Below are 17,536 nucleotides of genomic sequence, written 5' to 3' on the forward strand. Positions count from 1 at the left end.
CATATAGTCTAAGGACACGCGCTAACCAGTGAGCTGTCTAAATAGAATCCATTTTATCTTCCATTTCATTCCAAATTTTGTTTTAATGAAGTAATGCAAATCATTTAAAGAAAGAAATGTTTAATTTTAAATTCTGATTTATGCATAAAACTCATTTTTTATCACAGTTAAATTTAGTACAAACTATGAAAATGTTAACACTGAGGTTTCAACAGAAATCTATTAAGATCCCTTAGAAAATTATTTAAAGAAACAACAGCTAGTCAGTTACTGTTCTGAGATTAACACATAAAGAAAAAAAATTTCATTTTACTGAGCTTTTCAGTAAATAATTTTAGCCATAATACCTGTAAAATTAAAAAATTCAATGCTGTGTGTGGCTCTAAAGCAATTACAATCTGCAATGAAAATACTAAGCCAAAATCTTGTTGATCTAGTAAGAACAATCCTAGTTTTTAAAAGCTGGCTGAATTTGCAAACCTTAAGAATACCAGTTGTGAACAGAATAGTCATATAAGTGAGCTTGAATTACCGTGAAGACTGCAAAGACAGGACACATTTTCAAGGCTGTACTGCAGAGAAAATGTGGAGGAAAAACACTCAGAGCCAGAACTATCCCTTAAAAAAATATCAGGTCACTCTCTATGAAAACAGGAAAGGAATCACAGGCAGACAGTACTAAGTTTTACACAAGCCTCTTTGTATTTCAATGCTGTTTATTGAGGAGTGAACGAGACCACTGCAGACATGCCAACGACACTTCACATTCAAGGGCCGACGTGGGACAGCCTCCACACCGAGTCACTGCGTAAGCCCTCTGGGGGAAAGAACCAACAGTGACATCCAGTGACAGCCTCAGGCTTGCTTGTCATCAGCTGTTTTCGGCTGGTTGGCTGGGTAAAGGCTTCTTTCTACCCCACACAGATCTCACTCCACTTTATAGAATGAACACTAGGTTGTCTCCCAGTCTGTTTAACACACGTCTATGTGGATTAACTGATCTGGATTTCCGTAAGTTTCTTTAGGTCTAGTGAGGAAAGGAACTGTTTCCTCTTTGCCTTTGCACGGTGGGACACAGCAATAGAAAAATACTCCGCAGTGCTCCCATGGGCTCACGGGGATCTCCTCTGTGGTCAGAGGAGATCCACGGCAGTCCACTCCGCACACAAGGCTGCTTTTCCTGTGTGCGCGGCTCCGGAAGAATGGCCTACACACAACACTACTGCTCTCTTGCTCAAAAACAAAACAAAGAAACCTAAACAAAAGGGTAAACGTTTATTTGGAGTTAGTTTTCTGGCAGGTGGTATTAAGGCCCGTCAGGCAGAGTTCAGGAGCTCCTGTATGGCTGCCTGCTGCTCCGGACTGAGTTGTGCTATGCATTCAGTCCACAATCCTCCAGAAGTCTAGGGAGAAATTGCATACATTTTAGACAGTGATCACGACAGTGTTTCAGTAACAGCAGGCACAGACTACAACAGTGCCCAGACACTCTAGAGCTTAACCTGATGATTATTGTAAACCTAAGAAATCTGTTCTTCAAAGTTCATTTTATTTACAGAAATTTTTCTTTGCTTCTAAATCAATAAAATTATCCCATTAGCTGGCACCTTGGATCAACCTATATACTACATGAAGTCAAAGTAAGTCACTTATATTTTTTTTTTTGGTTCTGACAACTCATTAATAAACTGCATCTTTCTTTCTTTCAGATATTCTGAAAATGACCATCTGCTACATACTAGGACTTAATATGCTCAAGCTGAAGACGAAGACTTTGCCTCTGACAGTGAGAACAAAAGGGTAGAACATATTAATAACCCATTTCAAAGCTTCCTGATTTAAAAATACAATTTCCGCAGCTCATTAAATGTTAGTTCCTAATGTAGATTAAAAGCCAGCAGAGCCCCTGACACTGTGATTTACTTACCCCCTGTCCAGTTCAACCCATCCAGCTTACCTGTACTTGGCGAACTACATTGGCCAGGCGTTTGGCACAGGGGTCTTCATGTTTAATGGCCTCATGCATTTCTCCTTCCGCAATTATACTGAATATTTTGGGTAGGTTGGTATTGTTTGGGCCAAGAACAATTGGGTGATTACTGACAAAAGAAAATCAAACACCTTTATAAATAAAATTTGTGAGAGGAATTCCTCACGATCAATCACACTTCCCTCTGCTGCTCTGTACACAACAGTTACATGGTCACTAAGGCTGCATGTCCTTATGGTTCAGTAGGAAGAGAGCCAGCTGGTCTGACTGACTCAGTGGACCTGCAGCTCTCCCAGTGTAACTCGGGGAAAAGCACTCGGCTCATCTCTCAGGTTCTGTTCAGGCAGGCAAGAGAACCACACGCTCCGTGTTAGAACCGTCTGCACTGCGTCATAACACAAGGAACCAAGAGCACAAACAAGCCCCAGGACAGTCTGTTTTTTGTTTGGTTTTGGTTTTTCAAGACAGAGTCTCTGTGTAGTTTTTTTGGAGCCTGTCCTAGATCTCACTCTGTAGACCAAGCTGGCCTTGAACTCACAGAGATCGGCCTGGCTCTGCCTCCTGAATGCTGGAATTAAAGGTGTGAGCCACCACCGCCTGGCAACCAAGACAGTCTTGTCTCAAGTGTGTAAACCCAGCAGAGGCTGAGGAGGACTGTCAAGGTCAGCTTAGGCAACTTAGTGAGACCCTGTTTCAAAGATTAAAAAGAGGGTTCAAACATGGAGCATTTTGCCCAGCACAAGTGAGACTCCTAGGTCTGGTCACTAGTATCACAAAACAAAAGAACAAACCTCATGACATTACCAAGAATAACATTTGTTGCAAACAGTTTCAAAAGGGTCATTTGGGTGTTTTAAGAGTAGTAAACGAGGGGATAAACTTCAGGCAGGCGTAATGGAAAGAAACGTTAATAGTGAATGTGAGCGGAAGTCACTGACAGTTGTCACTTCCAAGGAGACCAAACAGCCTGAGGACCGATATTTCAGACACAAGACAGTGTAGTCTGTGGGTAACTATCACACTCCTCAGGAGAACCTACCTCCGTAGGGACACACAGTATTTATCAAGCTGAATCAAGCAGGCATGAAGGAACATCCTAAAAAATTCCAGGAATTCTACTGGATAGATGAGTGAACCAAACTCTATCGGAAATTAACAGTGAAAGTCAAGATCAAAGTCATGGTTAGAGGCTGCAGAATAAAAGGGACGCCAAGGAATTGCTTTGACGTTTCTAAAGCCACTGCTGCTGCAGCTTAAACACTCAGGGTACAAAACTGAGTAAGTGACATCATAGCCCAGCATCAGATCACAATGCCTGCCTGGTGAACCCTTACAGCACATCTGTTAGCCTCCACTTCCTTTTTGAGACTTTTGCTATGTAGGCAAGGATGGCCTTGAACTTGCAGCCATCTTGGCCCCCTCAGCCTCCTCAGTGCTTTGATTCTAGTATGTGCTATCATAACTGGCTACCACCAACTCTTGATCCATACAGCAAGTGTAGTGGGCAACAAAACAGTTGATGGTAACTTTCTTCCAACAGTATTTGCTAACATGATCCTCCAAAGAACTCTAAGTCAGATCTTTATACAAGGGCTAAAGTGTGACAGGCTTCACATGCCTTACAAGCAAGTACTATTTCAAATATACACAACGCACCGCTGGCCACAAGTGAGGTTCAACCTCATAGCTTTCTGGGCCAAGGAAAGAAAGAACGCCGGCCTTATTTCTGTGCTTGCATACCTTTCAATCAGGTCGCACAGATAACTGAAGGTCTGGACAGCTTCCTCTTTATCTTCATGTAGAGGAAGCCAAGACAACCAGTGTGGTAAGACTTCTTCAACGTTTACACAGTCAGGCTTGAACTTCATGATTTTCCCCACTGCGGAGATGCAGTTCTCTGTAGCATTGACATTTTCTTTGGTCTTAGAATCTGCAGACTGAATAACTCTTACAAGCAGTGGTAGTGCTTCTAAAACAAACATGTAAAAACAGGTCAGCTAAACTTCATGTTGATGCAGATGAACATAAATGTCCCCGACTTTGGTCCAGTTGCTAACTGCTCGAGTGTGAGGAAGCCTATGTTCTTGGCTTTCCTCTCCCGGGACTGTATGTGAGAGAAGGGACACTAAGCATGGACAGGCACGTCAGGGCTGCGGCTGAGAGCCTGTCCACCCCTGCAGCCTCTGCTTCTACTGCCTCCACCCAGGCCTTACACTCCCCTGCAGAAGTTCCTGCAGGAAGGGTGACACGTGCTTTCATTCACGGTACAGTCTGTGCTATAGATGGGAGAGGGGGATAAAATTAAAACCAGAGACGGGTGGGTGGCTAGAGGAGAATAAAGCAGAAATCGGAACAGAATGCTTCCAGGTGTGGTGAGAACAAGGTTGGGCTGAAGGGTTGCCTGGAATGAAATGGACAAAGCAGAACATAAGTACCTGTACAGAAAGGGCGGTAGTTATCTCCACCATATTGTGCCATGACGCCAAGGCCGTATGCCGCAGCTTGCCTGACTTCTGGGCTGTTGTCACACACATACTGGAGCATTGGCCTTAAGAAATATTCTGCATACTTAAATGAGGCTGGACTACAGTGTTCTATGACATCATCGAAGATGCACAATCCCCATTGTCTGTCTGGCCATGGTCTATGTGGACACTATAAAAGAGATTCCCCTTTAAGTACTAAATACTGGGACAAAAATTGCAAACAATTCATCAGGAACTATCTGCCTACAGAATGAATCCAATACAGGAAATGGAAACATAGTAACCACTTCTTACAACAAAAACATTGGAAGGAATACATACATTTAAAGTAACTTCACAGTACAGAACTTTTATGATTTGTAAGAGTCCCACAATATGACCACATACTGCAGGAGAAATTGACAGGGCAGAGATGTTCATACATTTACTTTGTAAGAAAAAAAAAGGTAGGCGGTAGAGGAGGCATCCAAGTACATAGTACTGTGTAATTCCTGCAACCCAGGAGGCTAGGGTAAGAGGATCACTTGAACTCAGGAGTTAACGACCTCCAACTGGGCCTGGCCGCAAAGGCCTATAGTCCCAGCTTCTTAGGATGAAACAAGAGGACTCCAAGTTCCACACCAGTCTGGGCTACTTAGCAAGACTGTCTCTCAAAAGTAGAGTAACAAAATGGTGTGTGTGTGTGTGTGTGTCTGCCTGTGCTTGCCAGGCACGGGCATCCTCCTGGAGGCTACACCCTACTATCTGAGGGTGGCTGTTAATGTGTAAGAAGGAAGCTGTGCACGTGTGGGAGCAGAGGTGCGAAATCTACTTGTGCTTACTTTGCTAATTGTTCCAAATTGTAACCTCTGTAAGGTATTTAAAAATCAAGTAGACAAACTGACTAACCACAGGCCACTATTGCAGACTGTACATAGTAAAGACCCTTCTGTTTCTTGAGAGGATATAGAAAACGTACAGGGCAATGCACTAAGCTGGATAACTAAAAAAGTATGAAGCAAATTCCACCTCTGAGGCCCATTTCTAACAAGTGTAAGACATTATATGCAGCAATGAGAGTTCCAGGTTAACTATTTATTCAAAAAAGCTCATAGGTGGTTAATACTTACAATCAGGTTGACAATTAATGGAAGCAGTTGTTCAAACCACGGCAACACCTTTTCTTTGTAGCTACTGAATATTGAGTGTAAAATATCTGACACTTTAGTCAGAATATAAACATCATTATCGTCCTAAAAAAGAAACACAACACGCAGCCACATGGGTTAGAAACTATTTGCTTGAGAATCAGCAGCAACACCTATAAAATCCAGGAAATGAATGTTTCCCCTGTTAAGACTATTGAGAAGCTGGAGGCTGGAGTGACCTTGGGGGCTGCCACTAAGTCTCCACCACGGGAAAGGAGGCACAGACACCAAGTGCTACGCTCACTGCCTGGGAACTTCTATGTTTGAGTAGGCTGGCGAGGGCATGGGGTAGGCAGCAGTGCAGGCCTAAGCACATGGACACACGGACAATGGAGGCACACGTGCATGAGCACAGCCCACTAGAGGCACCACACACAGAGATGCCGGCTCTGCCCATCTTAACAATTAGGCTGGATGAAATGACTGAGAAACACCGTAAAGAAAGCTGCTGAGGCTGGTGGTGCAGGCAGGCTTGTGATCCAAACACTTCAGAAGCTGAATAAAGAGGATCCCAAGTGCAAGTCCAGTGTGGGCAACAGCTGGAAATAAAAGCCCTTCTTTCCAAGTAAGAGGGCTAGAGACAGCAATCCAGGGGCAGAATGCTTGCCTACAATGCACCGAGCCTTAGTGCCAACTGCCCCGACTGTCGCCAGTCACTCTAGCCAACCCTGGACATGGAACACCACCAACATAGACAAATGGTGGTTGTGAGCAACAAGTATTTAATCTATGGCATCTGATGTGTGAGACACTGAAGAAAAAAGTTCATTTCAAAAGACATTCTAGAAATACTGGCTTCTCTGCCCACGATAACAGAGTCTATCAGACTAGGGTACTGGAAGGTAACTAGAAACTGAAGCATTTAAAAAGAGTTAAGATGCAAATGCTCATTCAATTGAAGTCGGAAGGGAATAATGTACCTCATCTTGTAGTGACTCCTCAACCTGTTCATCATAGTCTTCATCTTGTCTTTTAACTTGCCGCAACTCTTGATTTTTGAAGTGTTCCTCGAGCTTGGCCTTCAGGATCCCCCCCAGCTCCTCGAAGTGCTCACTGTTCAGGCACCCATCCCCCATCACTTCTATGCACTGAGCAGGGAGACAAAGGACCACAAGTCACCACCCAAGACCACACGAGGAAGGGCACACTTAGCTGTACTTGGGGGATAGCATTTCCAACAGAGCTGTCAGAGACAAACTCCTTTCGGACCTATCGTACGTGTCAGGCTGAGGATCCAGAGCCAGAACAGACATCATCCACCTCCTACCATGCCCATCTACTTCTGATACCAACAGATGAAAAGGGAAAGAGGCGTTCACGGGAGGATCTAGACATGAATGGTGCAGTGTCTGCAGTTAGAAGCATCGGACTTTCTTCTGGGATCCTGGGAACGTATACCAACTGCTTGATGCAACGGAAGCTGCAACTTTCCAAGAACCATGAAGGACCCCTGTGTAACTGTCTGTATTTCTCCCACCTCTAACAATCCTTCTAGTGTAACCTCACTATTTCTCAAAAGCTAACTTCCCAACCAACAAAAATTATACCAAAATTTCACAACAAAAAAATTGACATTTTCAGCCAAAAAAAAAAAAAAAAAAAGGTTTATTATATATATGAAAAAAAATCCCCCTAATTTAGTCAGCAGAGAATTACATAAACACGGCTTATAAAACAGGAGGGGTATATTCAGAGACAACATTCACCTTCGCAAAAGAGTGCATTATTTCCGAGAGGACATCTGAATCAGGCTCCGTGCCAATAGCCTTGATGAGAGCATCACACATGAAGTGCCACATCTGTGTGAGATACTCGGGACCCCGAACTCGGGCACACTCCAGCAGAAGAGGCATGGACTCTGCCGCCGCCACTCGGACCCGTTTTATCGTTAAGGAAATGCACCACCAAGGGGCCTTTGGAGTATCCCAGCATTCCACCTACATGCTAAGAACACCATGTTAGCAGGAAAGGGGAAGTGGGTACAAAACAGCCAAGGCTCCCTGACCGTCTGCACAGCACAGCAGTGGGTGTGGTAACAGTGAAGGGCCTCTCACGGTTCTGCTCTGCAGTGCATGCAATGGAATCTACAACTTTCCTAAAAAACCTACTAAGGACTCCTATGTGAAATTCCCTGGTCTTCCCTGAAGCACCAAGTGGCTCTTCCATATCTAATATCATTTATAAAATAAAAAGCCCTGGCAACCTCTTCTTAAAAGTAATTCTAGAAGCTAGGGGCTGGAAAGATGGCTCAGCTGATAAAAGTATGAGTTGCTTTTGCAGGACTGGGGTCCAGTACCCCGAATCCATGCGGTAGTTTCTAAGCATTCCTAACTCCAGTTCCAGGGGAATATAATTTCTTCTGATCTCCATGGGCACCAGCACACATGTACATATTCATTCAGGTAAAACATTAATATACATAAAGTAAAAAGATTTAAATACTAAAAAAAAGTTAAAAATATTCTAGGGGCTGGTTAAGTGGTTAAGATCACTGGCTTCCAAAACACACAGGTTTGATTCTCAGCACCCACATGGTGGCTCATACCATTTGTTGACTCCAGTTCTAGGGGGTCTGACGCCACCTTCTGGCCTCCTTTGGGTAATGCACACACACTGCTTCCTCCTCTGGTGTGGCTCTGGTGTGGCTCACCAGGAATCTGCTGGCAGAGCTCTCTCTCTAAGGACACTGAGGACATCATACTGTCTGAGGAACAGAGGTTGGTCTGGTTTTCTTTTACCTACTTTAGGAAACAATGTGTGTGGGAATTAAGAACAAATACCCACACGTATTATGTCTATCAAGAACTTGAGGATGAAAACATTTACTGCAGATTTACTAAGATGTCCCTCAGAGGTGTTATGCACATTAGTACTATAGGAGCCTCTCTCAGAAAGAGATGTATCAGTAGGTATCCAACAAGTACTGTGGACATTTGTTCATAAAATGTCAGTCTGTACAAATCTTAGTAAGGTCACAGAGGACTGACTATAGCATGGTTAACATTTTGTCTTTCATGCTTTTCAAGAAATGAAGGCACACGAGGAGCCAAGAACACACAGCCAAGTTAGAGCAAATGAACAGCAATTCAGGTAACTCAAGACACTGCAGCTTTACTACATCCAGACATGTTTTGTATTCAACCATTGAAGGATATCATCATGGAAATAAAATTTCAGCAGAGGGACCATCAGTTTGACAACCTGTTCAGTGTATTCCACAAAACCTTCCTTTAATTCCTTAGCATAGCAAACCTGAAAGAAAGGAAATCAAGGTCCACGTTATAGGGTTTCAAAAAGTTAACACTGACCACGTCGCTTGACACAACTGAAACCAGACAAGTTCAGCTTTTCTTCTAATGCCGTAAGCACATTTGTGCTCATTTAATCCAACGATATTCTCAGCCACCTACTACAGACTTGCCCCAAATAGACAAAGTCCATAAAACCCTGCATTCCCAAAGCCTCTGCTGCAAACACTCTAACGTGCACATGTCACCCAGGCTGGTGACGGCTCCGGTAACAGCGCTTGCTGTGCAGGCTGATGGCCGAGATCCACCCTGGATTGTGTGGTGGAAGGAGATCTGATCCCAAAGCCTAGTAACAGGATATTATCATACCAACATCTGGCAAGCAGTTGACTTTTCTTCCAGTCCTGCCGTTTTAATACCAAAACTCTGCTGATCTCCGAGGTTCACAAATTCCCAACCGTCATCGTCACTCATATTCTCCATGTCCTGGGCTGTTAACAGGGAAGAAGACGGACGTGTAAGAAGAGAAAGCAGTGGTGCTGGTGCTGCTGTGCCCAGTAAAGCACTTACTGTCGAGAAGGGCGACTTCAGGCTTGATTGAAGCGGTCTTCATCAGCGGCCCCATAACCACGGGAAGGTACTGCTGGAATTCTTTCCCAAGGATTTTGCACATTCTGGCCCATGCTGAGATCATGTAAGAGATCTGGGGGAAAATTTCAAACAGGCCGTAAGACAACAGGTAACTAAGACAGTTAAAGCTGTTTTCATATCTTGAGAAAACGTAGATTTATCAATGGACATGTTTACATATTTCCCAATGTCACTCAAAATGTTCCAAATCAGCATTCAGGCACCTGTGACCTCTACAATGGGACAGAGCTGGCAGGTGAGGCTTTCCTACTTTTTCCCTATGCAGCAATTATAAGTTCTTCTCTGCTAGCATCCGTATCACTTAGTTGAAAACAAAGGCCAACTTTTAGGCCTTTTTGATCTTTTGGAGGAAGAACATATACTACCTGGCACAGCACCCACAAACACTATTGAACCCAACACCGACCCATGTTTAGTGTCATCACAGCATCGCCATGCTTTCTTCTGGTTGGTCCTTCCCGCCCCCGAGTGTGCCCTTCCCATTCTCCTGAAACTGCTTTCTTTTCCTAACTGAGTAAAATCCTATTTGCACATGTCCCACGTTTTCATTATCCGCTTGTGTGTTGATGCAGGCTAGGCTGATTCTATTTCTCCTGGCTATGTTGACAGGAGACGTGACCAACATGGATATGCCAACTACCCAGGGTAGCACGTGGAGCCCTTTATGTCTAGGACTGTAAGCACATCAGACAGCGATATAGTAGCACTATTTTTAGGTCCGTCCCCCCCCCCCCCCCAGTCAGGGTCTCACTGTGAGGCTCTGGCTGTCCTAGAACTCACTCTGTAGACCAGGCTGGCCTCAGAACTCAGAGATCCGCCTGCCTCTGCCTGAGTGCTGGGTTAGCGCGTCACCACCGCCTGGCTCCACACTGACTCCCACAGTGCCTGCACCATCCAGCACCCCCACCACCAGTGAATACGGGCTCCCCACCCCCCACGTCCTCTAAGTTAGTCTAGTCTAGCATGCTGTCCTTCTTTCTTGACAACAGCCATTCTGCCTGGGGTAAAGCCAAGTGTCAGAGTGGTTTAATGTGTATTGTATCTGTCAAGTCCTTCCACTCCACAAATGCTCTGTGGCTGTTTTCTACGCGCCACTCTCCATTTCTACGGATGGTCCTTCCCGCCCTCCTCACTGCCCCGACCCGTCCACACAAGGATAAATGGTATTTGTTTACACGCTCCCACTCAGCCAAGAAAGGAAAGCACAGGGTGGTTTCCTGCCTTTGCACAATGGGGCTCTCCATCTGAGTGATGAAGTAATTACAGTAAGCTCACGGAAGGTTATCCCATGCCTTGTTGACGTCATCACGATGGGATCAACACTGGTCAGGCCACTCTGGTGTTGTCAACACTCAGAGAAAAACATCAAGAAAGCTTTCCAAAGGAGGAGAGCAAGACTAAACTAAACCAGGTATGTGCAGGCACAGGGTGTCCCTTCTGCTCATGGAAGTGGGAACAGTTTCTGCTCATGGAAGTGGGCGTGGAGAGCAGCCACATGCATGGGCTGAGACTGGGGAGTGACCACACATGTACAGAAGGCTCTGAGACTGTGCAGAGTGCCACATGTGCACGAAGGGCTGAGACTGCTGGTTTTCTGTGTCTCTTCCAACACGGGGAACAAATCCATGGCAAATGGCCAAGAGATGCCCAAAAACAAATGAACCTTTGAGGAAGATCTGGTCCCAACTCCACAGGAGAAATCTACAGTACTGAAGGCGCTGCTCCAGAAGGCAAGAGCAGCCAAGTACAGAGCCCTCCAGAGCAACAAACCTGAGACTCAGAGAAAGCAGGAGCAACCGACTGTGGACTGGGAAAGCCTGGTTCCAGAGGAACAGCCTGGGACCAGTGTCTTTAGGATAAGAGATTAAACTAAGAGCATCAACCTGAAGCTGTCACTCATTTTAAAACTAAGAACATATGGGCTGCATACAGGGCTCAGCAGTTAAGAGCACTTGCTGTTCTTGGACAAGACCTGGGTTCGATTCTCAACACCCACATGGTGGCTCACAACCATCAACAGGCATACACAAGGTGTACACACACACACACACACACACACACAAAGCAAAACAACAAACAAACAAAACAACATTCCCTAAGGCACATCTAGTAAACTGCTTACCTGAGGGTCGTCATCTTCCATATCATTGAAGTCTGTCTGGGTCTTCAACAATAGCTGCATCACATCTGATGCATCTTGCATGAACTAGAGGATATATGGGAGAAAAAAAACCCATCCATATTATTAATGCCTATCCCATCAGAGATGCACTTATTCTTGTTATCCAATTTTGCTTCTTCTATAATAATAAAACGGCAAACAGTAACTATTGCCCTCCCACACCCCCAAAACCCAAAACACCAAAACAAACCTCTATCCAGGGCCAGCAAGATGGCTCTGTAGGTACAGGAGCTTGTAGCCAAGCTGACAACCTGGTTCAATCCTCATGGTCCACATGATGAAAGGAGAGCACTGACTTCCAAGTTACTCAGCTAACCCTCACTGTATGCTGTAGTACTCCCCCACCCTCCCAATAGAGGTTAAAAAAGTGTCTTTTTAAACCTGCTATCTTCCTTTTGGATCAGTCACACAGATAAAATTATTCAGAAAAATTCTTACCTGTATTGTATGCCTAGCATAACGCTCTTTCTAAGAAAACCTACTTTCAACTGAAGGTAAAAAAGAAAATTCTAATGGCATTAAAATTTAGTTTACAGGTGATGTTATTTCAATAATTAAAGTTAGTTCAAATCTGGGGAGGACATTTAGACTGCTTTACGGAAGTCACTGTACTAAGATTTTGTATGACTCCCATTTGGCAGTCCCCACTGTAACCAGTCAGGCAGCATTTCAAAGCTGGTTTAAAGCCAGACATGCAGACTAGGAGAGACAAACATTGGTTGGCTGAGTCCGGAGAAAACAACTCACAAGGTAAGTAATGCCATGGGCTTTGAGATGGTAAGACAAAGATTCAAGCTGCTAGTGACGAGGGTCAGATGAGAAGGACATGAGAAGCTGGTGTGGTGGGACATGCCTCTATCCCAGCACTAAGGCAGGATGACGAGTCTGGTCAGCCCCCACACAGGGACTGGCTGAGGAGAAGCACAGTGGCCAATGAGTCTTCCTATTTTCGGAAACGCCTAACGCACAAAGCCTCACTTTATGATAGCTACTTCTGGATCACCAAGCAACCAGCTTGTTTCTAAGCACACATTTAAGTGAAACAAACCATATGGGTATGAACTACAGATAACTTTCATGATACAGGCTGCATGGTGGAAGGGGAAAAGGGACCGAGAATCCTTAATACTGAGCTGGGCAGTGGTGGCAAACACCTTTCATCCCGGCACTTGGGAGGAGAGGCAGGTGGAGGCTCTGAATTTGAGGCCAGCCTGATCTACAGAGTTCCAGGACAGCCAGGGCTATACAGAGAAACTCTGTCTTGAAAAAACAAACAACAAACAAGAATCCCTAATATAGTAACAATGAAAAACATATTATGTATTTCTATATAAAACAGAATGTGTGAAGGGAAGAATAAGGAAAAAAAATTCAGCATTCAGAGGACCACTTAGCAGCCAGAAAAAACTCCTCCAGTGACCTCTCAAAGCCCCTGTAGCCAAGCTACAGGAAGCCAATCCAACAGCATGCACCACCTACCTTTTCCTTCCCAACCGCCAGACCAATGAGGCTGATACACTCGATAGTCTTCCCCCTCAGAAGCCTCAGCTCCTTCTGGACAGCATTCTCAACAATGTGCTTCAGTGACGGCATAAATAAGTCATAGTAGGGGACAAATTTTTCTTCTGCAGTATCTGCAACTGATGCAATGGATGTCACAACTTGTTCCAAAACTAACTTCGTGCCTTTCTGAATCAGCTGGAAGGAAGACATGACAGAAATCATTTCAGTACCTAATGAATCTCTCAGCCCCTCCTCCCTTCCACAAGTCAGAAGTACACAGCCCTGCTCTATCTCAGACACAAAAGCTTACCTTTTGCTCACTGATTTAAATAAATATTCTATTTTATGCTGTCCTATTGTGTCACTGAGAAAAGTCCCTTTTGTGACTGAATACACCACCCCTACTTGGAGAAAGCAGCTTAGGCTATAACCCAAGTCCCTGTGTAGCCAAGGCTGACTTCACACCCCCAATCCTCCTTCCTAGACCTGTGAGCCAGACCCATTCCTTCATTTTTCTGATCCAACCCTCCTGGGATGATCCCTCTGGGGAACTCGGATTTCCTCTTCCATGTTTCTCAAAGAAAAATAAAGACCCTTTGCTTGCACCAGAGACCTAACGAGTAGAGTTCACCCTGCCTATTGGCAATCTTCTACAGCATTCTTTATTGCTATCAGGTCAGTGCTCTAGAGCGCCTTCATTTCCCTTGTCAATGGCAACAGCCTTTCTCCTAGGCTACCCCAACACCTCTCAACTCTATTCTCTTCCCAGGACGTCTTAACCAACTCCCAGCCGAGTCTTTACACTCCACACATGGGGCCCTCTGGGGACTGACAAGAAGGATCCTCTTCACGCTCAAGTTCTCTATCCAAACTCACTTGCAACGCCATGTTGGATCTATTTATTATGGATTTCAGCAACAGCTTGTTCATCTTCAATATGTCTTCATCTTTCTTCAGAAAATAAAAATACTTCCATCTTCATATCTGCCTGCAGTACTCTGACACTGAGTGCTTAGGCCCTTGTTGAATCTCCTTTTGCTAAGGCTCTGAGGCCCTCATTCTCTTTCTCATCCTTGCTCTCTAACCTGTCGCCTGCGCTACACGCACTGCCGTCTATGATGGGTTTGTCACCTGTGAGCTGTATCAACTTGTGTGGCAGTGTGACAGTGAGTCCAACAGAGAAAACGAGTCCTTTGTTTCCTGTGCTCAGCATTCCTTTCTTTGGGACAGGGTCAAGGCCTTGAACTTGTGATTTTCTCGTTTCAGTCTCCAAAGTGCTGGCGTTATGAGCCTGTGCTCCCAGGCCGGGCTCTTTAGCACACACCTCGTTTTCCCAACAGTAAACATTTTCAGTCTTCCTGCATGCCTCTCACAGCCAACAGTGTGATCAGCACGCTGTTGCAGTCTCTCGGCTGTTTCCATGTTGCACCCTGCAGCAGAAACTGTAGCTATCTCCATAATCGGCCACCGTGGTGGCAAACTCCTATAATCCCAGAAATTGGGAGGTGGGCGCAGGAAGATCAGAAACTCCAAGTTATTGTTGGCCACAGAGACACACTTAAGGCCATCCTGGACTTAATGGCTCACTGACTCAAAAACAAATGAAAATCATAAATAAAGGAAAAAAGGTATTGTTTTCCAAATGTTGGCTGTTTCTGGCACTCTGGTTAGTCGACGTTTTCTCACCCCTACCAACACCATAATCCACACACTGATTCATACTTGTCATGCCTCTAATCAAGCCTGAGTGTCTTCCTCCTAACTCTAGCTTTCTGTCCCAGTCTTGTTGAACGGGCCTTACCCATCTAGCCAATCTCATCTCCTCCGCAGAGGCTCTGACAATCTTGAGACTTACCTCCTGAAGTTTGAGGACCATAATGGAATGCAGGTGCTTCACCAGGTTGTCCAGGTACGGAATGAGCAGCGACTTGGGACAGTCCTCGGTGAAGTTAATGAGGGCAGCTGCTGCGTGGGCCTGCACCCTTTGGTTGCCTTGGTCTTCCATGGTTTGAAGCAACGCTGCAATCACCTAGAGAACGAAAGCAAGTGTTTGGAGATGTGCACCCTCCCTTCACAGGGTAGCAGAGGACGTGTTGCGTACCTTCTCATGGAATTTCTTTTGAAAACCAGGTGCAAAATCTGTAGCCATCTGACCCACAGCGTTGCAGGCTGCATACCGGACTCTTGGGTGCTGGAACATGTTCCCTTGTGTTAGTAATGGCAACAGACTCCATATCAAACTAAGACAATGATTATAAAATATTTATTGGTACTTACAGGATCCTGGAGGAAAAGCAAGACAAAATTTACAATCTCATTTAGAATTCCTTCCATCTGCTGGTGGCATCCTTCACCAATGGCAGATAAGGCCATTAATCCTGCATGCCGGTATTTCCAGTCAGCTGTGAAAAAGAATTAAACACAAAAGAGCAATACTTAGATGCCCATTCTTATACTAATTCTGGTAGACACAAGTGTAAAAATGATTCTTAATTGGAAAAGAATATTAAAGTCTTTCCTATGGCCACACTATCCTGAAAGAGCCCAGTCTTTTTTTTTTTTTTTAAATGATTTGTTCTTATTTTATGTACATTAGTGTTTTGCCTGCATGTATGTCTATGTGAGGGTGTCGGATCTTGGAGTTACATACAGTTGTTAGCTGACATGTGGGTGCTAGGAATTGAACCCCAGGCTTCTGGAAGCGCAGTCGGTGTTCTTAACTGCTGAGCCATCTCTCCAGCCTGGAGCCCAGTCTTGTTTGGCCTCAGAGACTAAGCAGGGATGGGCCTCATTAGAACAAACATCACATACACTTAAAATTAGAAAAATGGACCTTGACCTAACTGGCTGTTTTTCTTTCCTTCTGTCAAACAGACATAGCCTTGCTAGATGTCTAGCCTATGTCAGCCTGGACCCAACTTGCCATCACCCACTTCACTCTGGCTAATGCTGGGACGACAGGTGGGTCATCACACCTGCTTCACTGTCCGACTTTCAGAGTAATATTGCACATAGTTCTCTCTTCCAAAAGAGTAAGACTTTTCCTGGGTTGGGACTATAATTTGCTCAGTGGTAGAGTGCTTACCTACCATACAAAGGCTCTGGGTTCCATCTCAGAGATCAAATAAACAAAAATGCAAAACAATACAAAACAATTTTTTCCATAAGATTCACCACAAGCAACAAATCCTGGGACTTCCATGCCACAGACCACCATGTTCACTGGTCAGAGACTCACTGATGCCCACAATCACAATTCTTTAAGGAGAGGCCAAAGGGAAGATGCTCTTTTCCCATGAGTGTTTATTGGATAAACCTCATTTGTATTCTAGCATTAACAATGGCTAGCTGCTTTTTGGCCAACATTAATTCAGCACTGTTTATTTTAGTGGACCCTATATATTTGTTTATTGGGTTTATTAAATACAAAATGCAGCTGGGCACTGTGGTTCACAACTTCAATCCCAGCATTCCGGAGGCAGTGGCAAGGGTTATCAGGAATTTAACTAGCTAGCCTTAGCTACACAAAGACCTATCTTAAAAATACAAAGAAGGTCCAACAAGATGGCTCACCAGGTAGTGGCCTGCCACCAAGCCCAATGACCTAAGTCTAGTCCCTTGAGCCCACATGGTGGAAGAAGAGACTTCCATCCACCAAGTTGATCTCTGTGCCTACATGTGTGTTGAGGCACATATTCATTCCAACACATAATCACCCTGACAATTAAGTTTTAAGTGTAATTTTTTAAATAAAAAAACAAAAACCTATTTAGAAACTATTTAGAAAAGCGTAACATAATTATCTCTCTGGATCATTAAGGGTTGCACTGCCTCCCCATTTTGGCACTTCTAGTGCTCTCTACCGGAGACAGCCCTGATCCATTACAACTATTCCTGTTTATTATAGTTCAGTAATCCAGGCTATGTAGCTTCAAATTCTTTGCAGAACAAGTAAGCTGCAGATAAACGCCTAAGATTACAGTAAAGTAATGGTAAGGACGGTTCAGTGCCCAGGAACCCCCAAGTCCTTTCTCAAGGGGTTTTACTAGGGAGGTCAAAACTATTTTCATAATACTCCTTTACTCTCCTTTGAAGGACACAATACAACATTCCCGAGATTATGATGTGTGAAGCCTCTGGACCAGACAGACACACTGAAGACCATGAGAACACACCTCATGTACTTAAAACTACCCACATCAGTCTCTTGCAACCCTCCTTGTGCTTTGAGAAGTTATTCTTTACAGTAACAGTATTTCTGCAAGGCCTGATGGTGCAGCCTCTACTTC

At 44.5% G+C, this 17,536-nt stretch overlaps 1 protein-coding gene across 3 annotated transcripts in view; it reads right to left on the reverse strand.

Moving 5' to 3' along the window:
* Positions 1–698: 698 nt before the first annotated feature.
* The window catches only part of Ipo5 (importin 5), a 49,917-nt gene continuing 33,079 nt past the window's right edge, over positions 699–17,536 (reverse strand). For all 3 annotated transcript variants that reach the window (XM_037208317.1, XM_037208318.1, XM_028868228.1), the window contains 15 exons: positions 15,525–15,649; positions 15,349–15,438; positions 15,103–15,276; positions 13,224–13,442; positions 11,685–11,768; positions 9,482–9,614; positions 9,281–9,402; positions 8,819–8,915; positions 7,370–7,542; positions 6,584–6,751; positions 5,586–5,708; positions 4,426–4,645; positions 3,731–3,959; positions 1,958–2,099; positions 699–1,403 (listed from right to left, as the gene is read on the reverse strand). In XM_037208317.1, the coding sequence (XP_037064212.1) occupies positions 1,317–1,403; positions 1,958–2,099; positions 3,731–3,959; positions 4,426–4,645; positions 5,586–5,708; positions 6,584–6,751; positions 7,370–7,542; positions 8,819–8,915; positions 9,281–9,402; positions 9,482–9,614; positions 11,685–11,768; positions 13,224–13,442; positions 15,103–15,276; positions 15,349–15,438; positions 15,525–15,649 (2,186 nt within the window). In that variant the 3' untranslated portion in view covers positions 699–1,316. The remainder of the gene's footprint in view (positions 1,404–1,957; positions 2,100–3,730; positions 3,960–4,425; positions 4,646–5,585; positions 5,709–6,583; positions 6,752–7,369; positions 7,543–8,818; positions 8,916–9,280; positions 9,403–9,481; positions 9,615–11,684; positions 11,769–13,223; positions 13,443–15,102; positions 15,277–15,348; positions 15,439–15,524; positions 15,650–17,536) is intronic.

The sequence above is a fragment of the Peromyscus leucopus genome, chromosome 9 (assembly GCF_004664715.2).
Source record: "Peromyscus leucopus breed LL Stock chromosome 9, UCI_PerLeu_2.1, whole genome shotgun sequence".
Taxonomy (NCBI): domain Eukaryota; kingdom Metazoa; phylum Chordata; class Mammalia; order Rodentia; family Cricetidae; genus Peromyscus; species Peromyscus leucopus.